The sequence below is a fragment of the Dermochelys coriacea genome, chromosome 2 (genome assembly GCF_009764565.3).
Source record: "Dermochelys coriacea isolate rDerCor1 chromosome 2, rDerCor1.pri.v4, whole genome shotgun sequence".
NCBI lineage: Eukaryota > Metazoa > Chordata > Testudines > Dermochelyidae > Dermochelys > Dermochelys coriacea.
The window spans coordinates 1,469,165-1,493,177 of record NC_050069.1 but is presented as its reverse complement, the minus strand read 5'-3'; the positions used below and the strand labels follow the sequence as shown (position 1 = coordinate 1,493,177).

The 24,013-nt window shown below is 61.6% G+C and overlaps 1 protein-coding gene across 8 annotated transcripts; it reads right to left on the bottom strand.

The window, feature by feature from the left end:
- Window positions 1-868: 868 nt before the first annotated feature.
- On the bottom strand, window positions 869-23,011 carry GRINA (glutamate ionotropic receptor NMDA type subunit associated protein 1). Of its 8 annotated transcripts, none has more exons than XM_038390560.2 (7): window positions 22,902-23,011; window positions 8,564-8,929; window positions 6,801-6,913; window positions 6,426-6,626; window positions 4,895-5,023; window positions 3,980-4,123; window positions 869-2,923 (listed from the first exon to the last, which is right to left on the bottom strand). In XM_038390560.2, the coding sequence occupies exons 2-7, from the start codon at window positions 8,898-8,900 to the stop codon at window positions 2,774-2,776; spliced, it is 1,074 nt and encodes a 357-aa protein (XP_038246488.1). In that variant the 5' UTR covers window positions 8,901-8,929; window positions 22,902-23,011; the 3' UTR covers window positions 869-2,773. The 8 variants fall into 8 exon arrangements, with proteins under 8 accessions (XP_038246488.1, XP_043363149.1, XP_038246490.1 ...); XM_043507214.1 differs by lacking the exon at window positions 22,902-23,011 and adding an exon at window positions 20,517-20,521; XM_038390562.2 differs by lacking the exon at window positions 22,902-23,011 and adding an exon at window positions 15,422-19,146.
- Between the last annotated feature and the right edge of the window lie 1,002 nt (window positions 23,012-24,013).

Genomic DNA, 24,013 nt, shown 5'->3' with positions numbered 1-24,013 from the left:
AAAGCGAACGTCCTACTGGGCTGTATTAGCAGGAGTGTTGTAAGCAAGACATGAGAAGTAATTCTTCCGCTCTACTGCACCCTGATTAGGCCTCAGCTGGAGTATTGTGTCCAGTTCTGGGTGCCACATTTCAGAAAAGATGTGGACAAACTGGAGAGAGTCCAGAGAAGAGCAACAAAAATGATAAAAGGGCTAGAAAACACGACCTGTGAGGGAAGATTGAAAACACGGGGCTTGTTTAGGCTGGAGAAGAGAAGACAGAGGGGACGTAACAGTTTTCTAGTACATAAAAGGTTGTTACAAGGAGGAAAGAGAAAATTTCTTTTCTTGTTTACTTCTGAGGCTAGAACAAGCAGCAATGGACTTAAATTCCAGGAAGGGAGGTTTAGGTTGGACATTAGGAAAAACTTCCCAACTGTCAGGGTGGTTAAGCACTGGAATAAATTGCCTAGGGAAGTTGTGGAATTTCTGTCATTGGAGATGTTTAAGAGCAGGTTAGACATACCCCCTGTCAGGAAGGGTCTAGATAATTGTCCTGCCATGAGTGCAGGAAACTGGACTAGAAGACCTCTCGAGTCCCTGCCAGTCCTACGGTTCCATGACTCAGGGGTTGGCATGTTGGCTAAGCTGTAGAGCCAGCGGGCCTGTGCTGCCAGAGGCCATTGGTTTCAGGGACTGACCCACAGCAGGCAGGGACATGCTAAGGCGGTGGCGGGGAGAGGCCTCATGACCCTGGGTACTGTCACAGCATGCCTAGGAGAGAGGGCAGCACAGAGATGCAGACACTTCACCGTACCCAGCTGCTGCTGGCAGGGGGAGCAGCAGCTGCAGGAAAGCCTAGCCCAAGAAGGACGAGAGAAGCCCAATGCTTTGTACATTCTCACTTTATTAGGACATCCTATTATACAGATGAGTGCAGAGTGGCTCTGAGCTCGGGGCACAGGGACAGCCAGGCAGCATGCAGCAGTGCAGGGACCCCACTCGAGCGCCACACCCCAGAACCTCCTACCACTGGAGTCCAGGCAGCTCAGCAGTGCTCACAGCCTGCCTGTGCTACCAGGAGATTGTAGGTGTGGTTGGGGCACAGGGGCTGCCAGGACAGAGACGGCATTTATATCCCTGTCCCTACATGGCCCCAGGGTCTGTCAGGGCCTTACCTTGCTCCAGGGGGCGGGAGGGGCTCTGGGATCGATCCCTCTGTGCTGGCCTCCGCTGGCTGCACCATGTAGTGCTATGGAGCCCAAATGGTGCAGAAGGCCCCCCACTTGCCCCGTGATACCCCCAGGTGTGTGGGGCAGACACAGGTGCTTGTTGCTCTGCTGAAGTCCTCTCCCCTGGCCCTGACAGTGCCCTGCTCCTGAGGAGAGGGAGCCAGGAGCCCAAGGGCTAGTAACCCTGCTCTAGAGCAAGAGCCTCCTCAGCCAGCCCCTTGCTCCCTGCGATGTCTAGCTGCCAAGTGGGGAGGGAGAGGAGAGGGGAGGGGAGGGGAGGGAGAGGTCCACACAGCTCAAGGAATGCAGCTCCCTGGCCCCAGGGACTGGTGTGCAGAGGGGATGGCAAAGCGGTCTCTGGGCTGCCCAGCAGGGTGAGCCTCACCCAGCTCTCTCCTGGTGCCGCTTGCTTAGCCAGGCCTCTGGGTGCATGGCAGTGCAGATGCTGCTCGTGCAGGGGGCACCCCAGGAGAGGGCTGGGACAGGGAAAGGAGAGTCTGGACTGGTGCAGGTCTCACATCTAGACAGAACTTTATTAACAGCAGCATCCAGTGACATACAGAACGACAGGGACCCAGCCCTCTGGCCACCTGGAGCAGGAGGGAGCTGGGCTGCATGGAAAAGGAAGGCAGGGCCGTGGCGCAGCCCACACCAGGTGCTCGTGGCAGGGGAACTGGGCAGAGCCCTGTGCTCACCCTCAGGCCAGCCACACACAGCGCCTTGGGAAGCAGCCTCAAGGGGACTGCACACCAGGGCACTCTGGGGAGCGGCCTGCACTCAGCCCCCCCCAGTTAGCCCCTTCCCCCCCACAACGGTTCAGGGTCTCAAAATCTTCATGACTAACTGTAGTTAATACAGGCAGGTGCTGCCAGGCCCGGCAGGGGCACTGCTTGGGAGGCACTGCCCAGCCTGTCCGATCTCTGGGGCCAGGCGCTAACAGAGCCGGTGCTTTGAAGCTCTCTCTGGTCGTCTCACAAAATGCCAAGGCCTGATCTGCCTGTGTGAGGCAGCCCTGCCGCTAGAGGGTAGCGCCTGGGGCCAGAGTGGGCTTCAATCCATTCACCAGTGGGAGGCTGGGGACGCAACTGGCTACTGACAGCCGAGAGGAGCAGCGGCAGCCAAAGAGCTGCCTCTGGCAGAGTGGGGGAGATGCTTGGGACACAGCCAGGCAGCGACATCCCCTGAAGCAAGACAGCAGCTCCTGACGTGGTGCAGAGCAAAGCTATTTATACACCCCACCCTGCCCCATGTGCCCACCCCCACGCAGCACGGGCAGCCAAAGGATGGAGAGCGTCCCTCATCCCATGATGGCCCAGGGCAGGTCCTTCCAAAACCATGAGCCCAGTGCAGCTCAGCTGCTCCCAACCCCACTGTCCTTCCTGAAGGACTGGTAAGGTGACCATGGGTCAAAATAACTAGAACACGAGAACCAACAACGAGATGCCATGAAAACAACACAGCAAATGGCTATGGGGGAGCAGGGCCGGGGTGGGGGCAGTGACACGCAGTGAGGTGGGGCTGGCACAGGAGGTTACCCTACTCTCCGCAGCAGCGGGTGTGCGCTAGTCCTTGGCCCGGCCGATGATGGCCAGGATGTAGAGGAAGATGTTGATAATATCCATGTAGAGGTTGAGGGTGGCGAAGACGTAGTCCTCCGGGCTCAGGGACAGTTGATTGTTCCCCAGGATCATCTGAGTGTCCACCGCTAGGAACTGCAAGGGAGGAGGTTGGGGGGGGGCAGGGGTCACCCAGAAGCAGCATGCCAGCCTTGGCACCAAGCCTGACGCAGCAGCATGCTTTCTGCGGGGACCATGCCTGGGTACCCAGCTGCAGGCCTTGCCAGTAGCTCTGCTGCCCAGGAGCTGAGGGAGAGAATGCAGCTCCCCTGTCCTGCACATGGCATGGCTGGAGGGACGGTCCATGCCAAGCTGTGCCTCTTGCCCCCCTGCACACTGGGGTGCTCTGGAAATGCTGCCAGGATGGAGGAGCATGGACAGTGTCATGCCCAGGAGCAGAGCACTGGGGGTTGGGTGATCCAAAGGGAGGGGCTGTCCCTGGCCATAACAGACCCTGCCCTGCCAAGCTCCTCCCTCCCTTTCTGAGCAGGGTCTCCAACACCCCTCCCCCTCTAGATAAGGGGATGGGTCCCAGTGCCAGCCAGACAGGGCTCTCTGGCTTGGTGAGCGAGAGCTGGGACTTGGCCCCTTCCCACCTACCAGCAGCCGCCATCTCAAGAATGGGGGCGTTTATCCAGGCACGATGACTGGTCTCACAGCCAACACTGGGACCCTGTGTTCATGCCCACCCACACCACAGAGGTGTGGTTCCAGCTGGGACTAGGCAGGAGCAGGAACAAGCTCCCAGGTGGTGCCACGAAGAGGGTCTGAAGCTACTGCCAGTTCTAGAGCTGTCCCCACCACACAGCTCCAGGCCTACTCTCCGGCAAGGTGCTCACCCATGGGCACAGGGATGTGGTGGCCATAGCTAGACTCGCAGCTGGAGAGGGTGGATTTTAAGGCCCAAGGGGCGCAGCATCCATGACCCTGGGGGTTTGGTTTCCCAGCTGTGGTGAAGCAGCCACATCCCCATGGGGGAGGGGTTCATCAGGCAGAGCTGTCCCATTTGAGGCCCTGACGAGCCTCTAGGCTGAGCACCCTGGCTCCCGCCCACTCGGCGGCATGAGGGTCCAGCCCAGGCCATCCCCATGGGCAGGCAGGGATCTGCAGGAGATCACATAGTGGCGCTGCCCCGCCCCGCCCGACACTCACACAGGTGAAGAGCAGGGCTCCCAGCGAGGCATAGACAATGTCCATGATGCGGTTCCGGATGAAGATACACAGGATGGAGAAGATGATCAGCACCATCAGGCAGACGATCAGCATGCCCCGGCACGAGGTGAAGTTGTACTTAGTCTGCAGGAGAGGACGACGGGCCATTGGGTCGTCTCGTGCAGGAGCTCCAGCCCCTGCCCTCATGGCTGGGCGATGCCTGACCCCAGCACTGCTCTGCCTGCTGGAGGAGCTGAAAGGAGCCCTGCTTTGGGCCCAGGTCTCTCTGCTTTCCAGGCAGCTCACCCAGGAGCCCAGACCTGGGCCGGTTATTGCAGGGCTGGCTGCCCAGCCCCAGGCAAGGCTACGGCATGGCTGGGCCTGAGGGCGACTTCCCCGGGAACCAGCACAGGCAGCTCACAGGCTGCACCTGGATCCTGCCAGCCCCACGTCCAGCTCCCAGGGACGCTGCCATTCCCACTAAGCACAATCCACACCCAACGCAGCTTGAGCACATGGAGCCGTTAGCGGGCAGGTGCTGCCCCAGCGCAAGGGCTCTGGAGATTCAACCCCTTAGTAGCATGAAGACACAGACGGTGCCCGGGAAGCTACTGCAGCAGGGACTGACTCCTAATGGCAGATGTCTGCTAAGGTTCAGACTAGAGGGCACAGCTGGGCAGTGACCCACAGGTGCCAGGGCCCCAGACAGCGGGCTAGCCATATCCCCAGCAGGGTACAGCCTGGGGCTCCTGGCTCCCCACTCTCACAGTTGGCGAAGGCAGATGCCAACCCCTCACTCCCCAGATGGCCACAGGGCTTCTAGTGAAGGGATCCCCCTGGGTGGCCCAGTAGCAAGCTCCCAGCCCAGCCTGGGGACCAAGTGCTAGTGGGGGAAGAGAGCCCAGCCCCCCTTACCTGCAAGGAGAAGAGGACAACGGTGAAGCAGACAGCGGCTGTGATGCCCACAGCCATGACGACGGCGTCCGTTTCATAGAAGCTGGCGATCATCCCCACCATGTAGGAGAGGCTAACGGTCAGGATGGACTGGAGAGAAGGGACATGCATTAGAGGGAGGCAGGGACTGGGGCAGGCTGAGCAGAGCCGAGGCGGGGCAGGCACCCGGGTGAGGGGCACCCCCAGCTGCCAGGGAAGCAGCCTGGGCCCCACCGTCCAGCCCCAAGCCGCAAACCCTTAGTGCCACAACAGCCTCATTCCCCGGGGACCTGTCTGCAGGACGCACCGGAAAGCCCAAAGCTGGAAACCTACAACCCCAAGAGGGGCTGGGCCTGGAGAGTGCCCAGCGGGGGAGAACGGTGAACGAACGGTGTACAGCCTTCGCTGGAGGGAACGGCCACCTGCTAAAAGCCTAGCACACGGCCATCAGAAGGGGTCTCCACCTCCTGCCCCAATGCAGCCAGCTCACGCCCAGCCAAAGGGACAAGACAGTATGACTAGCCCTGCATTCAGCCCGAAGCAAGTGTAATGAAATCTTGCCCCAGATCCACCAGGGACTGTGGCCATGGGGCTGTCATTGGCTCTGTGCTCAGGACCCAGGGGGCTGCACTTGGGGTCAGTGCTGACTCAGGAGAGCGCCCTGTCACGGAGTGTGGGGGAGTCAGGGCCCTGCACCCCCACTTCCTGCGATTCCCCGTGACTCTCAGCCAGCCAGTAAAATGGAAGGTTTATTAGATAACAGGAACACAGTCCAAACCAGAGCTTGTAGGTACAAACAGGACCCCTCAGTCAGGTCCCTCGGGGGGGGGGGGGAGGAGGCAGGGAGCTTAGACCCCAGCCTTGGGGCTCCCTCCGTTTCCCCAGACCGCTCCAAACTGAAACCCCCTCCAGCCCTCCCACCCAGCCCCCACCACTCCTCCTCCAGCCTTTGTCTAGTTTCCCAGGCAGAAGGTGTCACCTGGCCCCAACCATCATCCCTCAAGTGAAGTCACCCCCTGCTGTCCCATCTCCAATGCAGACAGTCCCAGTAAAACTCCCCTGCGACATCCCCAGGTCAATCTGCCCCACTCCCTCACATGCCCCCTATGGGGCTCCACCCCAGAGCCAGCAGCACAGCGCCTCCTAGTGCCTCCCTGGGCTCAACACCCCTGCACCACCCAGCCTCTCCTCAGCAGGGCTGACTCAGCTCAGCACTCCTGGAAGGGGGCGCAAGACCATGGAGTAAGGGGTACAAGGGTAAGCAGCTGGGTAGGGAGACTTCCCGGAGCACTCTGCCCCGGCAGCTCGTCTCGGCACACTGCAGCGCCGAGACACGGCATGCAGCACAGGTTGGGGGGGTCGTGCGGGGATGGGGCAGCATAGGGAACAGCACGATGGGTGGGGAGAGCAGCCCCAGAGCAGACAGAGGGCCCCTCCCAGCCCCACGCTGTCACCCTGGGCGAGAGGGGATTTCAGGGGTGGGGCTGCGCTGGGCCCACAGGCTGGTGCTCACCAGGGCCACCAGGTTCCAGGGGTACTTGCGGCAGAACTCCCCACAGCAGCTCAGCACGATCAGCGAGATGAAGAAGACGGCGTAAGAGACATAGTACGTCCAGACGTTGCGCCTCACAAAGCCCTTCACACCCTTCACAAAGGTGAAGATGGCCACGAAGGCCAAGGTCACGCTCAGCTGGAGGGTCAGCACCAGGAACACCTGGAAGGGCACATGGCATAGGTGAGGGCAGGGCCCCTCTCCCCCACCATGGGGAATTTTCCCCTATCCCCATGCAAAGAGGGGGCCCCTCCCACCTCCTCCAGTGGGGAATCACAGGCCCTTGGCTCCTGCCCAGCCTGACTGAAGCACCCCAGTGCACTGGGAGCCCCTCACCTTGCGGATGAAGGCCTGGCGGATGCTCTTGTCATCCCAGTGGGCGATGGGGAAGTCCTGGTTGTCGTAGTACGAGGGCGGTCCCTCCTCATGGTAGTTACTGTGCAGTGGAGCTGGAGAAAGGGGGAGTAAGACAGAAGCTGGTGCACAGCCCTTCAGCCCCCTGGCCCTGGCCACGAGCAGCCCAGCGCCCAAAAAGAACGAAGCTCCAGGGGAGCAGGCCCTGGGCCAGATGAATGCTGAGCGCTACCGCACACACTGCAGCACCCTGGCCCCACATCTCCAGCCCCAACCCTTGGGAGATCACGTCCTGGCTATGCCCCAGGAGCGGCAGCTCACCAACTCTGGTGGCCATGGTGCCTGGTCTCCAGGGCACATGGGGAGGGCTCGCTAAGTCTTGTGGTGACAGTGCCGCACAGGGATACAAGAAAGGCAGGTGAGAGGGGTCAGGCAGGGCTGAGAGCGGTGGGCAACGCCGATCAGGAGCATGCTTGTGCCTGCCACACCAGCACTCGTACATCCCTGCTGCCTGCACTCTGCCACAGCCCACATGAGGGCACTGGTGTGAGGAGGCAGGAGCCCACGCCCTGCGCCTCTCAGAGCGCTGGAGGGAGCCTGAAGCTGCCCCCCACACCCAGCCCATCTCCCGCTGGCCCCCTTGCCAGCATGGCATGAGAAGCTGGCTGCAGCATCCTCTCCCCAGAAGCTCCAGGCTGGCTTGCGCTGCATGCATGGGGGTGAGCAGTCACAGGTGCAGCTCAGCAATTCCTCCCTGCAGCTAAGAGAGCATGCCAGACACCACCATGCCCCCCTCCCCAATGGTGGAGGGCCGGCAGGAAACAGGACCCTGGTTCGTGGCTAGGCCTCACCTGCCCTAGGGCGGGGAGGCTGCTGGAGTCTCCTCTTCTCTCCCTGGGGTGCAAGAGGGCTGCAGGCAAGGGACTCCCCGTTCTTCTCCAGAGGAAGCAGCTGCTGCTGTCCCCAGGGCAGAGTCCCCAGGCAGAGAAGCCCTCACAGCTGCAGCAGCAGGGAGTGGGCAGGGGGAGAGCACTGAGCCCCAGCGATTCCGGTGACCTTGGCCAAGCCACACTAATTCAGCCCCCAAATCCCACCCCTCACTCAGACCTCTAGGCCCTGTGCAGGATGGAGGGGCCCAGAGAGCTCCTCAGACTGGGAGCGTTACCGCTGCCCTACCGTGCCCAGGAGTCACAGGGGCCATCATGGATCCCATTGCAAAGTGGTGTCTAAGAACCTGTTTACACAGACACTGCACCAGGTTAACCAGCTTCCCAGTCTCCCTGAGGTCTGGATCCTTGGTTATTCTCACAAAGCCTATGTCCAGAGCCTGCCACATAACCCAGATCTCCCTCACTTGGCCCCCAGGGATGGGGCTGGCTCTGCATCTTTCACCCCATTTCCCAGCAGCTCACCCTACCCTTGAGGACACAGGTACTATTCCCAGGGCCACAGCAGGTGCAGAGCAGACCTGGGGGAAGGGGAAGTAGAGCTGGGAGCCCCAGGAGGAGTCTGGAAGCTCTGCAGAGCAGCAGATCAGAGGGCACCACTAGCTGCAGCAGACTTTGGGGAGAAGCCTCCAGCTGGACCGGCAGCACCTGCTGGGACTCCAAGCAGGCAGAATGCAGCCTAGCTGCTGGGAGGGTTCGGGTCTCGCTCAGCTCTAGAGGGGGATGGGGCAGCCCCCCCAGGCATGCCCTCCCCACTGCCTCTGCCCCACCTCCCACAGAAGCAGTAATGTCACTTACAGCCTTGGTCCTCTGAGACTATGGGCTGTGGCTGGGCGTACGGCGGCTGCACATACGGCCCCGGTGGACACGGCCCCTGAGGATACGCGCCTGCTGGTGGACATGGCCCCTGAGGATACGGGGCTGATGGGTACAGCCCAGGCCCTTGAGGGTACGGGCCCTGCGGAAAGCCCGGCTGGTTGTAGGGTCCTGGCTGGAACTGGGGCTGTGGATAGGGTGCTGCCGGGAAGGGGGGCTGTGCGTAGGCTGGCGGGGCAGGAGGCTGCTGCCCAGGGAAGGCAGGGCTTGGAGTGGGGAAGCCATCGCCCGACACCAGGAAGCTCTTCTCGTGGGACATGTTCCAAGGCGCCCACTGCTGCTTCAGTGCTGAGGAGAACACACACAGAGGGGGTGTTAGAGGCCTTGCTCCTGAGTCCCCCCACCGCTAGCCAGCCACAGCCAGAGGGGCCCCCCCAAAGCCCAGCCTCCCAGGCAGCCCATCCTTTCCAGAGCTGACAGGACTGGATGCCACCCCCAGATGCCTCCGCAGCCCCCCATTGCCCCATGCCCCCCACGGCTGCCTCCCCAGCCCCCCCATCGCTCCATGCCCCCCACAGCTGCCTCCCCAGCCCCCCCCATCACTCCATGTCCCCCCCACAGCTGCCTCCCATCCCCCATCCCCCGCTCCCAGGGCTGCCATCACCCCATGGCTACCTCCCCAGCCCCCCACCACCCAGTGCCTCATGCCCCCCCACGACCTCCTCAGCCCCCCCATTGCCCCCCTGCCTCCTCCTCAGCCCGTGTCCCACCTCTGCTCGGGGGGCCCCACGTCACCCAGCCGTGAGGTGTCTCTGCTAGGGAGCAGGCTGACCCAGTTCCTGCGGCTCTGTCGCCACGGTAACCAGGGCCTAGCGCCAGCGTCCTCCCCCCCCCCCCCGGGCCAGGCCGGAGACGGGGGTCAGGCAGCCGGCAGCACCCTATCCCCCACCTCCTGTTCCCGGGGCCCCACTGCTCAGCTCTGCCTGCAGGCCTGCCCCGGCCCCCTCTGCCAGGCTCCAGACCTGCCTGATGCCCCCTTGCTCCCCCCTGGCCCTGGCCCCTGCCAGCTCAGAGGGAAGGGGGTGCCTGGCGGGGGGCTCTGGGGAGGGCCTTTCGTTCAGCTCCACACTCCTGGCAGCCCCTTTCCCTCCTGGGCGCACAGAGGGAACAGCAGCCGGGTCCGGGTGGGGAGGCCAGGTGCTGGAGCCGGGCGGTCCGGACACGGAGCCCCCAGCAAGGAGCAGCACGGAGCTGCGGACACCTGGCAGGCCAAATGGAAGGCCCTGCTGGTCCGGATCCGGCTGTCGGGGGGCTGCCTCGGGGGACCAGACAGTGTGAAAAAAAATCGGGTTGGGGAGGTAAACAGGCACCTATATAAGACAAAGCCCCAAAATATCACAACTGCCCCTATGAAATCAGGACATCTGGTCACCCTACTCGGGATGCTCTGTGACTGCATGGGTGGCAGGTGCATGCACAGCCAGAAGGGTCCGTCTAACACTGCCCGCAGGAGAGGGGCCTGGGGGGTTTCAAAGCCCCAGTCGAACTCCACGCGCGCCTACACCGCCATTGTCCAGCCCGAGCCCAAGGCCGAGCCCGGCGGGGGGCTGCTGTGTGGAGGTACCCGAGGCACCTTAGGCAGCCACCATGCAGGAGGGGCAGGGAGGGGCAGTTACTCAGGCCTCCTGCACTCAACAGCTGGCAACAACCCTGCCCGTTCTCCAGCCCCCTAGCGAATCTCCCCTGGCCCCTCCTGCCACAGGAGACGGGGGCCCCGTTCACCCCCCCCAAGGCTCATCTCCGCCCCCTCCCCCCCTGCAGAACTTCCCCTCCAGCCAGATCCTTCCCCCTGGGCCCCACTGCCCCCCACCACAGGGACCCCTGCTGCCCCCAGGACACTCCCCCCACCCCACTGCAGGGCTTCCACTCTGCCCAGGTCCCTCGTCCCAGGCCCCACTGCTCTCCCCCCGCAGGGACCCCTGCCAGCACAGGGCTCCCCCCCACCCCAGGCCCTCTGCCTACCACAGAGAAGCAAAGAAGGACTCAAGCCCATCTTCCTTCTTTCCAGAAGTGGTGACTACAGCCCAACAGTGCTGGCCACACAGCGTGCGGGCTGGGATCCGTAGTCTCCAGGGCCGCAGCTACAGCCGAGGCGCCCGTGGGGTTAACAGCGAGGGCAGGTGCAGGCTACTCCTTTTTACACAGCTGCTGCCAAGTTCCCACATCCCCCATGTGGGTCTCGTGCAGATTCCTGCCATGACAGGTTGGCACGCAATGGAACAGAAGAGGTGCCACCCTGCCAGCTGGCCTGGGAGCAAAAGCCAGAGTACACCCCACCCAGAACACCGGTGGCCAGCACCCTTCCTCAGGGTCCCTCCCTACCTGTGCTGCACAGGGCTGGCCACTGAGCGCCGGCCGTGTCCAGGGGCTGGCAGGCAGAGCTCTCCAGGCTGGAGCTGCTGTGCCAGGAGCAGGAGAGACCTGGTGCTGCCTAGCCCCTTCTTGTAAGCACCAGGGCTCATTTCTCAGGCAGCAACAGCAGAAGCTGGGCCCGCTGCCACAAGGCTTCTGGGAAATCCTATCTAATTCCCAGCATCAGATGGCCCTGCTCACGTGAGACAGCGCTGGGCTGGCTCTGGCACTGCAGGGCCAGTGCTGTTCCCTGCCCTGGGTTCAGTCCAACTTTCTCCTGCAAGTAATTTACAAAAAGCACAGCTGCACGCTCGGCCCGAAGGGCTGAAACCCCACAGCGCAGCGTCCACCACGGCGCCACCCACAGGATTTAACACCTTCAGTGAAACCAAGCCAACATCAGTCACGCAGCCTAGGCATCCAGAGCTCCCAGACACCTGGCACAGCCCCCACATACCGCACACCCCTTCCCAGGGCCCAGCAGCTCCCAGGAATGCCCCCACAGGCCCACCCAGAAACACAGAAGTGGGTGCTTCCTTCGGTCCTGGCAAGAGACACAAGCCCCCGTTTATCCCCAGCTGCAGTGCCAGCTTCCCATCGGCAATACTCCCCCTTGGGCTGGGGCCACCCTTACGAGCGGGAAGGGAGTGTGATGAAGTGGGAATATTGGTAATATTTTTGAGTCCTGTTTGTGCCTCAGTTTCCCCCAGATGCTGCATTGTTGCCTACTGTTTGCTCTCCAGGCAGGCGGAGACACATGGGTGAGTGATCCCCAGCTTTACAGACCTCAGCCCCATATAAATGGAAGAGATGAGAAGACAATGTCAAAGTCAGTTGTCTGGACACTGACACCCAGCAACCAAGGGCCCAGAGGGATGTGGACTTTCCTGTCTCTCCTTGGGGAGACTGAACAGCCTTTCCCCAGCTTGAGATCCATGGGGGCAAGTGCTGGCTCCTGGAAGGAGCCAGGGCTCTCACCTGGCGTCTGACCAACAGCCACGGGGGTCATTGCAGCTTGGCTGGCTCTGGGTCGAACAGACGGGACAGTGCTCTAGGCTCCCCTCAGGCCAGCCTGTGCTGTGTGCAGGGCACAGAACAAACCGGCTCTTTTGGCAACGGGGCGTATGTGTCATTGGAGGGACGAGCCTCCCTCAGAGTCTGGCTCAGTGTGATGAGCAGAGTGGAGCGGGGGGCTGCAGGCCCAGATGCCCAGTCCAGGGAGGCAGTGAGGCCACAAAGCTATACTGGCGTTAGAAAAGGTCCAGAGAAGGGCAACTAAAATGATGAGGGGTTTGGAACGGGTCCCATATGAGGAGAGATTAAAGAGGCGAGGACTTTTCAGCTTGGAAAAGAGGAGACGAAGGGGGGATATGATAGAGATCTATAAAATCATGAGTGGTGCGGAAAAAGTGAATAAGGAAAAGTTGTTTACTTGTTCTCATAATACAAGAACTAGGGGTCACCAAATGAAATTAATTGGGCAGCAGGTTTAAAACAAATAAAAGGAAGAAGTTCTTCACACAGTGCACAGTCAGCCTGTGGAAGTCCTTGCCTGAGGAGGTTGTGACGGCTAGGACTATAACAGGGTTTAAAAGAGAACTGGATAAATTCATGGAGGGTAAGTCCATTATTGGCTATTAGCCAGGATGGGTAAGGAATGGTGTCCCTAGCCTCTGTTTGTCAGAGGGTGGAGATGGATGGCAGGAGAGAGATCACTTGGTCATCACCTATTAGGTTCACTGCCTCTGGGGCACCTGGAATTGGCCATTGTCGGCCAACAGGCTACTGGGCTGGATGGACCTTTGCTCTGACCCAGTATGGCTGTTCTTATGTACCACGAGGCAGAGCGAGACCCACTGAAGGGTTTGCCCTTGAGACCATTCCAAAGCTGGGGCCGCAGCACCGCTCTTGTGGGTCCGGGACAGGGGGCCTATTTGTCAGTCTCTCCACTCAGACTCACCTTGACCAATCCCATTGCTGAGTAGGTGTCTGGAGACCTTGATTCCTTCCCCCCTTCCTCCTAGATGCCCCTTCTCAGACTGGGCAGCCAGAAATGCTCCATGGCAGTCTGGGCTTGAACCTGTGCCAGGCTCAACAGCCTACTGCTAAGAGCCAGCCAGGCTCGGAGCAGATCAGCGGGGGAGCGGCCCTTCCGCCTGTCCCACCAGCAAAGCATGCTGCATAGCTCCCCCAAATTTCTCCCCCCTCCCCCAGGCTCCAGGAGCATACCAGGTACCACCACGCACATTGGCACCTCCCATGCACTCGCATCAGCAACAAGATGTAGTGCAGACAGCTAAGACAGCGCAGGGCCAGCACATTGGTACCCCTGCCTGCCCCACCCTTTCGGGGGGGGAGGGGCTGAACACCTGGCAAGGACCTTTGGCACTACAGCCTAGAGCTGGAGTGAGGAGGTTCCCTCCTCTCCCAGACAGCATGGCACAGAGAAGCAGCCTAGACAAGTATCAGGCTGTGCCCATTTAGAGAGCAATATAACCCGCTCTCACAACCCCTTGTGGGCCCCACACTAGCAGCACCTTCCAAGCAGAGCCTAGTTCAACGTGCAGCAGGAGTCAGAGGACAGGGCAGCTGCCCCAGATCTATTCTTATGTGGTTACATAAAGGGCTGGTGTTTCCCTACGGCAAGTCCTGCTGGTCACAGGACTCTGAACAAGTCACATGGATCCAGAGGAGGACGAGGAACAGAGCTCTGGGGAGCAGGGAGATGAGACCAGGGCTATTGAGTAAGAGGTGGGAGCCCCACTGCTCCTAGCACCATCACTGTGCAGGGGCCAGAGGGACAGACTAAAGGGGCCAGAGAAGGCTCCTGGGCTAGTCACCCCACCGTGTAACATGACAATGGGGCATTCAATGAGCTCAGAGTTCTGTCCCTAGTAACCTAGAGAGGCGCAGCCTCCCTCACTTTGAAGAGCTGGAGGACAGGTCCACCAATGGCTATTAGCCATGCTGGTCAGGGACGCAGCCCCCTGCCTTGGGGGTTCCCTACTGCCAGAACTGGGGACTGGATGATGGGGTGGATCACTCGATGATTGCTCTGTTCTGTCCATGCCCTGATGCTCTAGTACTGGCCGCTGGCAGCAGGCAGGATATAGATGCTCTGGAGTCCCTGCCCTCCCCAGCTTTAGGACACCACAAGGCCTGTTTGCAGCTGACTGTAGGTACAGCGAGGGGAGGGCAGTGGTTTCGCAGGGATCAGCAAGAGGCTGGGTTCCCAGCATGGCACTGTAAAGCACACGCTGGGCACTGCTACAGCGAAACAAATGTCTGGTTTCTAGGCGCATTAGCACCTCGCAGGCGACCGTAACGGACTGCACTGCGGATCAGAGCCACCCAATGCCGGCCTCCAACCTGGGGCCTGCCCTCTGCAAGTGGACAGCCAAGGACCCCTCTATGGCATGAATCTCAGCAGCCGCTGCACTGCAATGTTCCAGGGGCTCTCGGCCCTCATGCTTCAGGGTACAAGCTGCTCACCAGCTTGAGAGGCATGGGACCAGGGGATCCTCCCCTGGCTAGGACATCAGCAGGCAGAGATTTGCAGCCCATCCAAGGCACTTCGAGCACTTTCCGCCCCCCAACCACACATAGTTATGAGCATTTTCCTGCCAGACCTGGGACCCCAGACTAACCAGGAGATCTGCGACTAGACAGCCAAGGCAGGCAATTCCAGATATGATGGGCTCCTGGTGTGGCCGGCTACCTCCTCCCTCTGACCCATTGACAGGCTTCCTGGCACCAGGAATCTAAGCATTACTCAGCCAGCGAGAATGCAGAGACTGGCGTGGAGGAGGACCGGGGTGGGGGGCCGAGAATCCCCAAGGCATGGAGATGCAATCCCCGGCTGGTGGAAGGGAAGGGGGAGGGACAAACCGCCAAAACAACCTAGGAGAGAAACATGGCCTCCAGGTCTAAGTCACTTGCCCCATGCCTTGCCCCCACAGGGCATGTGGGGTCGCAATCCAAACCAGATGCCCTCCCAGCGTGGGAGTCTCGGATACATACGGCCCTGGGTGGCGTTGGTGTAAGATGTCGGTGCCTGCCAATGCCACAATAAGCAGAGTCCGTGCCCCGCGCTGTGCAGGCCTGGTGGCTCCGGAGCTGTGCTGCGAGGAAGGCCCCGATCAGGCAGTTATCGTCTCAGCCACTGGAGCAGAGCGGAGGGGATGCCCTCCCCAGAGCAGAGCCCGATTCCCGGGGGGGGGGGGGGCAGCTGCACAGCCTGCCGAGTTTCAGGCCACAGCAGTTTCTTTCTCAGCGACCTGGGAAACACCCTTCTCCCAGCTGCGATAAACAAACCCACTCCATCGAGGGGGCGGGAGAGAAACCTGCAGCCAGCTTCAGCTGTCAGGCAGTGACGATGCAAGCGGCAGCAGGTCTAACACGCCGAGCGAGCCCCCTCAAGCTCCCCACCTCACGCGCAGCCTCCTCGCTCTAATCCTGCTGGGTCCTTCGCTTTCTTAATCCCATGCCTGGGACATCAGCCACACACAGAGCCAGGCCCCCGCAGGGGGAACGAGCTGGACAAAGCTACAGCCATCACAACTCCGAGTCAGAGATGGACACCAAAACCTGCCCCCTTGTCCTAGCCTCAGCAGCCGAGCGTGCCTCCCCAGCTGCAGAGACAGCGCTAAGGGACGATCCCAGACAGCATTGCCCAGGCGCCCTGAGGAGCCCCAGCGCATTGCTGGCAGTCACACCCATTGCTGCTGCGCCAGGCGTGCGGACAGGAGAGCGTCACACACTGCAGCAGAGGGCTGGGAACAGGCCGGCGAGAGGAATGCAGTGAGCGCAGGGACATGCACAGCCACAAATCCGCCCGGGAAGCTACTGACAAGTAAGGCTGGAAGAAAATCACGGCCGGTCATTTGGTTGTGGAAACAGCAGCTGTTAACACCATAACATTCTATAGCTCGTGGCCCCCTGCACCAGGTCACACCCAACCTGGCCCAGCCACCCCTCCATCATGTCGGCCTTCAAGAGCCAGGCAGGACACAGGGCGTCTCCTCTGTACTGCTGCCCTGCCTTGAAACGCAACTTTAACCAACTGACAGAAATTTGGAACCAAGGAATCCCAGCTGTCTGACAGCCTGAGCAATCGGAGACCGGTAGGAATACCAGCGCCTGGCACCCAGGCTCGGCACGCCGAGGGGACGGGGAGAAACCTCTCCTTTAATTGCTCAGCACCAAGAAAAAGCCCCTTGCTTGCAGCTGAAGCCACCTTGCTCGATTTGCAGCCCCAAGGCTGCTGGTGTGGGCTAGCGCCCGAAGCAGGAACCCAAACAGAGATGAAAGGAGCTAGCAGTCAGTCCCTGCTTGGCCAGACCAGAGCACAGAAAGCCAGCAGCACAAGGAGGCGGCTGTGGGGTGACCGCAGGGCCTGGGAACGCCTTAGATACAAACCGGAGGGGGGGGGGATGTTGCAGTTAGAGAAGTGGCTTAATCCCATCACAGGACAGGAGGAGGGGGCTGTCACCACCGTGGGGATTTTAAGCAAAGCACCATTCCCGGGCCAAAAAGGGGTGGAGTATTACTCGGCCATACTTTGCAGGAAGTGCCACTAAGCAGCTCTGCTCAAACTCCCTGTAATTCTGCAGTGCAGCCTATTTACAGCATCTGAAATCCTAATCCTGTCACCTCAGCGAGGCACTGCGAGTCTTAGGGGCACCAAGCCCCTATTGGCATCCCCAGGGTCTGTGCTAGGCGCACGCGCACACACACACACACACACACACACACACACCCCCTGCCATCCCCTGCAGCAAGGCCTGCTCCTCCCACGGCCAGCAAGGAGAGGCTGTACCCCGGCCCAGAGATTGGCTGGAGCAGAGGCTGACACGATCAGATTCCCTGTACCTAGCCCCACGTGGGGTCCAAGCTGTGGTCCTGATCCAGCCGCAGTGAAGGGGGCTGCTCTGGCCTTCGCACCGCAGGCCCTGGGAAACTGCTCAGGGCTTCCTCAGGGAACCTGCTCTGGCTGGCGAGTGGGCCAGAGTCAGAGGCTGCTCAGCGCCCCCTCACTGCTGAAGGGAGAGGGCTCCCCACCACCTTCTGGGGGGACAGCCTCCAGCACCAGCGCCCTTCTCCAGCCCACGGGGGGTTCAGATCATTTCCCTCCATCCCCCAGATCGCTCCAGCGCCTCCTGCTCCGAGACCCCCCAAGCTGCAGCGGAGCCATTTCAAGGCCAGGAGGGACCATGATGGTCTAGTGCCCTCCTGGGTCAGTCTCACCCAGTGACTCCTGCAGCCAGCCCATAACCCCTGGCTGAGCTAAAACAGAGCGCTTGGAAAGATCCAGTCTGGGTTTACAGACTCCATGTGGGGCTTTAGGGGAGCAGCTCCAATGGCTAATCATCATCATCGCTGCTAACATCTGCCCCTTGAGGTCTCAGATCAGCTCCCAGCCCTGAAGCGTGGGCTAGACGGAGGCACCGCCGTCTGCTACATGTGCCTCGCTAACCTGGAGCCTTGCCCATTCGCTGCTGCTGCCGCCATCTGGGGACAAAAGGGACACGGATCTAGGCGGAGCTCCTGGGTAACAGGCCAGAGAACTGCCCCAGAGAGCTGGAGCTTTGAAAGCAGCACGCCGGTCTGCAGACTCAGGCAGACTGCACTGGGTGAGGTGTTATTCCCAACCACAAAGGCTGGGAACCATTGTCCTGTAGCAGCTGATGCCTTGGCCCCTCCCCTGCCCCCATCCCAGGCTGATGAACTGTTCAGGGGCTGTGTCTGGCCCGGCCCAGCAGGGCATGGCCCAAGGCGAGGAGCAGCATCGGCTCAGCATTGGCATGTGCTGCCCGAGACCCGCGTTGTGTGGCTAGCTCCGAATCAAGGAGGGTCTAGTGGACGGAGAACTGGGCTTGGACTGGAGGGACCTGACGCAGCTTCTGGCTCAACTGGACTCTGCCTGCCTCTGGGCCTCAGTCACATGGCGCTAACGCCTCCCTGCCTCACAGGGGGGCCCAAGGGTGCTGCTCAGATACCGCAGGGAGGGGGGCAGAGAGAGGGAGCACTAAAGAAGGCAGGCAGCCCTCGGAAGCAAGAGCTCCTGCCCTGGCCACCTCTGTGCAGCCACCTGGCTCCATCTGCCCAGCCCACATTCTGCACTACTTCCTCTCAGGCTCACACCCCTTCACTGCACACAGCCTCTGGGGTCTCTCTGCAGCTCCGTCGTCCTGGGCTCCAGTTCTCAGGGCTGGATCTGCACCAGAGAAACTCCAGGCACAGCCAGGGAGCAGGTGCACGGGGGGGGAGGCGCAGGAGCAGAGGGGGCAGGTGAGCTCCAATGCCGACAGAGCCTCTGGAATCCCCGCACTGGACTGCGGCAAAGCGAGAAATGCTGCTACTCGAAGCATCTCGGGTGCCTTGTTGCTGCTGTGACAGAAGCAGCTTGTCAGATCCCCGGTAAATGCTCTGCAGAGCAGGGACTGAGATGCCAAGCGTGCCCTCTGCCAGGACCTGCTCTGCGAGCCAGAGACCTGTACCAAACAGCCTGAATGCAAACACTAGCGAGCCACAGGCAGAGAGAAAGTGCAAGGGGGCTGGAAAAACAGGCACCAGAAGGAAAAGCTGCAGCAAGAGAATCTGTGCACACAAACCCAGCTTCCTGTCAGTGTCTCTGTGCAGCCCCCGTCCGAGTCTACAGCAATAAGCACCAGCCCTGACGCCCAGCGCATTTTGGGAACAGGACTGGCAACCAGCGAAGGGGACTAGCAGCTAGATGGAGTCCAGAGCCCAGAACAACCTGCTGGATCTAATCATAAGAACAGCCACACTGGGTCAGAGCGAAGGTCCATCCAGCCCAGTGTCCTGTCTTCCGACAGTGACCAATGCCAGGTGCCCCAGAGGGAATGAACAGAACAGGGAATCACCAAGTCATCCATCCCCAGCTTCTGGCAAACAGAGGCCAGGGACACCATCCCTGCTCATCCTGGCTAATAGCCATGGATGGACCTATCCTCCAGGAACTTATCTAGTTCTTTTTTGAACCCTGTTATAGTCTTGGCCTTCACAACATCCTCTGGCAAAGAGTTCCACAGGTTGACTGTGTGTTGTGTGAAGAAATACTTCCTTTGGTTTGATTTAAACCTGCTGCCTATTAATTTCATTGGGTGATCCCTATTTCTTGTGGTACGAGAAGGAGTAAACAACAAAAAACCCACCTCTTCCTTAGTGACTTTCTCCACACCAGTCATGATTGTATAGACCTCTATCATATCCCCCCTTAGTAGTCTCTTTTCAAGCTGAAAAGTCCCCGTCTTATTCATCTCTCCTCAGATGGAAGCTGTTCCATACCCCTCATCATTTTTGTTGCCCTTTTCTGAACTTTTTCCAACTCCAGTGTACCTTTTTTGAGACAGGGAGACCACACCTGCATTCAGCATTCAAGCTGTGGGTGTGCCATGGATTTATAGAGAGGCAATAGGATATTTTCTGTCTTAGTCTCTATCCCTTGCCCAACGTTCTGTTCGCGTAGCAGCCCTGGTTAGCACCACGCCAGCGCTTTCTGCACCAGTTCCAGGAGAAAGCCTGGGCATTGGGGCTGCAGAACTGAGCTAGTTCAAGGCAGCACCTGGGTGCAGCCAAGCTCCATGCTGCCACATTGACAGGCTAAAAAAATGACCTGCCCGCACATGACGAACTGGCAGTGGCACCCACAAAAGCTATTTTCACCTACCTACAACCCCCTTCTGTCTGGTAGTAGCGGGCACATCGCAGGGCCTGGCGACACTGCGGCTGCAGCAGGGCTGTATGATCTTGCCAGACATTCGGCTAGCAGCATGAGCCAGAGCCTTCCGGATCTGGCCCTGCCCCACAGGAACACTGGCTAACCTGGCGTGGGGTCAGCCAGAGGAGAAAGCACCTGGGCCAGCGGCACCACTGGAACCAATCCCCAGGTCAGACCATTTACATTTAAAACCAAAAGGGAAGAGCTCTAAACACCTGGACCCTCCCTGGCAGCCTGAGGCAGAGCGCCCAGCCAGCGCCCTGGGTACTGCAGTCGAGCCATCGCTGGCCTCTGGCTTGCGGCCCCTGCAGCCATCAGCCTTAGCCTGGGTTGGTGGCACTGCCTCCTGCTTCGCAGCACTAGCACAGCAGCTCCAGGGCTTTAGGCGAGAGGATCCTAGAGATGAATTGAGGGTCATCAGCAGCCCTGCGGGGAGGAGCCAGGGGGGCTGCAGGTCAGGATCAAGGGGCATTGGCAGAATGGCTGTGGAGGAAGCTTGCACAGCCCCCGCCTGCTCTGAGCTCTCAAAGTAGTGCTGGCCATGCACTTTCACAAGGACCTACTGAATAAATGTGTTAGTCTCCAAGGTGCCACAAGTACTGCTGTTCTTCAGGCAGGTCAGACACTTCCTGTCCTTGAATGGGGAGCATCACACCCAGCAGGGAATCTATGGTTAGCCACCAGACATCACAGCCTGTGCAGAGGCTGGAGCTGCTAAAGGAGGAAAGTGGGTGGCAGGCACGGGACCACACTGCAGCTTCTCTCCTGGGCTGGCAGCACAGAGCAGGGCACCTTTCCCTAGGCAGGCTCTGGGCCAGCACAAGGGCTCACTGCACAGGTGCAGAATTCAACGCAAATCACAGAGAGCTGGATTCACCCCTCCCGATGGGCACAAGAGCTCAGCGCCCCCTCACAGAGAGGTTTCCCGGGGGAAATGCCCACCATGCTACTTCCAGCCCAGACTGCTACTCTGGGGCCACCAGCCCTCTTGATCAGACAGGACTGCCGAGTTGGCTGGGCTCAGCATTTGCCCTACCCAGACCAGCTACCTGCTGTCAGGAGTGCTGCGACCCCCAGGCAGCAGGATGAGAGCCGCCCGCAGCCACAGTGATGCCTGGCCGTTCTCCACAGAAGGGTTATGTGGCAAAGCATGGCCAAGACTGCAGGGGCCCGACTGGGTAGCACCCAGGGGCCCACACAAACACTTGGGGACAAGCCATCAGATGTCAGGCTTCAGGGGGAGTGTGCCCTGCCCATCCACACCCAGCGCATGTGGCTGGCCAGGTGCACAGGGGGCGGCCTGCCTGCAAAGCACCGGCTATCAGCTCATGCCCGAAAGGAACACTGGCAAGGCAGGCCGGAGTCCCGCGCATCTTCCATCCCAGTACACAGAGTTCAGGAGATCCCTGCTGCTCCCTTGCTCCGGGCTCACTGCACTTGCCTTTCCACTCTCCCGGGCTGAGCACGCCCCCCGCGGGCTATCTGGCAGCTCCCCCGAGACCATCACTCACTGGCCCAGGGTCAGTGGGCAGCAGCTCTGCCCAGCAGGTGGACACTGGCTCCAGCTTTAACACCAATATCTGCAGGGGAAATGCTGGACCTGCTGCCCGCTTGGTCTGTGCCTCTAGCAAAACAAACCCTTCTCTAGCTGCACCGCTCCGGCAGGGAGCCCAGTGCTCTCCCTGCCCTCAGCCAGCCCAGCCTCCTGCCCTTTAGCTTCACCCACTTCTCTCCTGAGGCCTCTCCGCGTGGCCCACGCTGATAGGATCCTGCCCTCGCTGCCAGACGGTAATTAAGAGGAATCGAACCAGATTTTATCGCTCCGCTGAGAGCTAATGCCCCTTAGCAGCTGCCACTCTGTGGGCACAGAACGTCTGAGGCGCATTGCGTGAAGCCTGTGTCCATGTGAAGCTCCACGACAGCCAGCCAGCGAGAGGTGCATGCTGCTACCCCGCTCCAACACCATCAATAAGTCCTATGTGTGATGTTAAATGCCATAGCAAGCTGCTAGGGCCCCCACCCTGCCACATCAGATCAGTTCCTGGCACTGCCCATGGGCATTGCCACAGCCCACAAGAAGCTACAGGGTCAACACAGGCCCTCTGGCGAAAGACGATGAGGCCCTGCAATCCTGCCACCCTCCTGCGGACACGAACTGGTGGCCAAGGGTCAGGGCCAAAGCAAGCGGATTGTAGGAGCGGGCAGGAGGGGAGCAATCATCAGGCATGAGTGCCACCCCATGGGAGCGGGACCAGGGCCTCTCACACACACAGCTGCCCGGCTGCTGGCCCCGACCAATTTACTTACCCTTTCCCCAGTTCACACAGGCCTACGTGAAATACCTGCGACACCCAGCACGGGCCTGGGAGCCCCCCTCGCCACTGCCCCCCTTGACACACAAGTGCTGCCCGAGGAGCCTGCAGGGCCCGGTGCGCCAGGCTCTGGGTGAGACGGAGGAGCCGGGGCCCTTCACGGGGCCTCGCAGAGGGCACCGCGAGACGGGCAGCGTTGCACCCGTAGGCTCCTCGGGGCAGGGACTGAGCGACTCTTGTGCTCAGGGCTGCACCAAAGACATCAGCCCCCACACGCCAACAACACGCAAACACACAGCCCGGGACCCTCGCTGGGCCCGGGGCCCAGGGCACCCTGGGGACACTCTCAGTGAGCCCCCCGAATGCCCCCACCCTGAGACCAGCACAGCCGCTCACCGCCGCTGCCCAAGCCCCCCTCCGCGCGGCGCCGCCCCCCCGACCCCCGGCCACAGAGCCCCCCCCTCCGCGCCGCGCCCCCCGGCCACAGAGCCCCCCCCTCCACGCGGCGCCGCCCCCCCGACCCCCGGCCACAGAGCCCCCCCCTCCGCGCCGCGCCCCCCGGCCACAGAGCCCCCCCCCTCCGCGCGGCGCCGCCCCCCCGACCCCCGGCCACAGAGCCCCCCCCCTCCGCGCCGCGCCGCCCCCCCGACCCCCGGCCACAGAGCCCCCCCCCTCCGCGCGGCGCCGCCCCCCCGACCCCCGGCCACAGAGCCCCCCCTCCACGCGGCGCCGCCCCCCGGCCACAGAGCCCCCCCCTCCGCGCCGCGCCGCCCCCCCGACCCCCGGCCACAGAGCCCCCCCCTCCGCGCCGCGCCGCCCCCCGGCCACAGAGCCCCCCCCGCCAGACACTCACCAAACAGGGTCCGCAACGACTCCAGGTGCGGCGGCTGAGGCGGGGGCGGGGATAAGGGGGCGGGGGAGGGGCCTGGTCGCCTGGCCACGCCCCGTCGGCCTCCGCCGGAAGCTTCGCGTTGCCCCGCCCACAGGGAAAGGACCGGCGGGGGGGGGGCGGGGCAGAGGGAGCAGCCGGGCCGGACAGGGGGGCAGGAGCCGTAACCAGGGGGAGGAGGCCGGACCCGGGGGAGGGGCTGAACCGGGGAGGGGGCCGTACCAGGGAGGGGGAGGGGCAGGAGCAGGAGGCCATACCCAGGGAGGGGGAGGGGGCCGTATCCAGGGAGGGGCAGGGGCAGGGGGAGGAGGCCATGCCCAGGGAGGGGGCCGTACCAGGGAGGGGGAGGGGCAGGAGCAGGAGGCCATACCCAGGGAGGGGGAGGGGGCCGTACCAGGGAGGGGGAGGGGCAGGAGCAGGAGGCCATACCCAGGGAGGGGGAGGGGGCCGTACCAGGGAGGGGGAGGGGCAGGAGCAGGAGGCCATACCCAGGGAGGGGCAGGGGCAGGGGGAGGAGGCCATGCCCAGGGAGGGGGAGGGGGAGGGGGCCGTACCCAGGGGGCAGGGGGAGGAGGCCATACCCAGGGAGGGGGAGGGGGCCGTACCAGGGAGGGGGAGGGGCAGGAGCAGGAGGCCATACCCAGGGAGGGGGAGGGGGCTGTATCCAGGGAGGGGGCAGGGGGCTGAACCAGGCAGTGGGTAGGGAGACAGGAGCTACGCCAGGGGGCAGGAGCCGTACCAGGCAGAGTGGGGCCCTGCAGAACCCCAGCCCACAGGTGTTTTGCCACTGACCACGGCCAGTCTCTGCTGGGGGCACGGCCCCCGGGAGCAGACCCTATGACCACCCTGGGCTGCTCTTTGCATGGTCACTCCCCCAGCTGCAGCCCAATCCCGGGGTGCTCGCTGCTCCCTGAGCCTCTGGAGCCTGTCGGCTGCGGGGGCTCCCGGGTCAGGCTCCCAGTGCAGATAGGAGGTTCCAAGCAGCCGCCTGTCCCCAGCCAGCGCAGAGGGGGGCCGGGCGCTCTGTGACAGAACCCGGCCCCACATCGGGCAAAGCCGATGGCAGCCTGGCTCCA

Excerpts from the sequence above, each read along its gene's own strand:
- GRINA (XM_038390558.2), bottom strand. The coding sequence starts at position 10,634 with ATGGGCTTGAGTCCTTCTTTGCTTCTCTGTG. Across the intron at positions 5,024-6,425 it reads CCTGGAACCTGGTGGCCCTG|TCCATCCTGACCGTTAGCCT; the intron begins GTGAGCACCAGC and ends CCTTCTCTCCAG. Across the intron at positions 2,924-3,979 it reads GAGCCCTGCTCTTCACCTGT|TTCCTAGCGGTGGACACTCA; the intron begins GTGAGTGTCGGG and ends CCTCCCTTGCAG.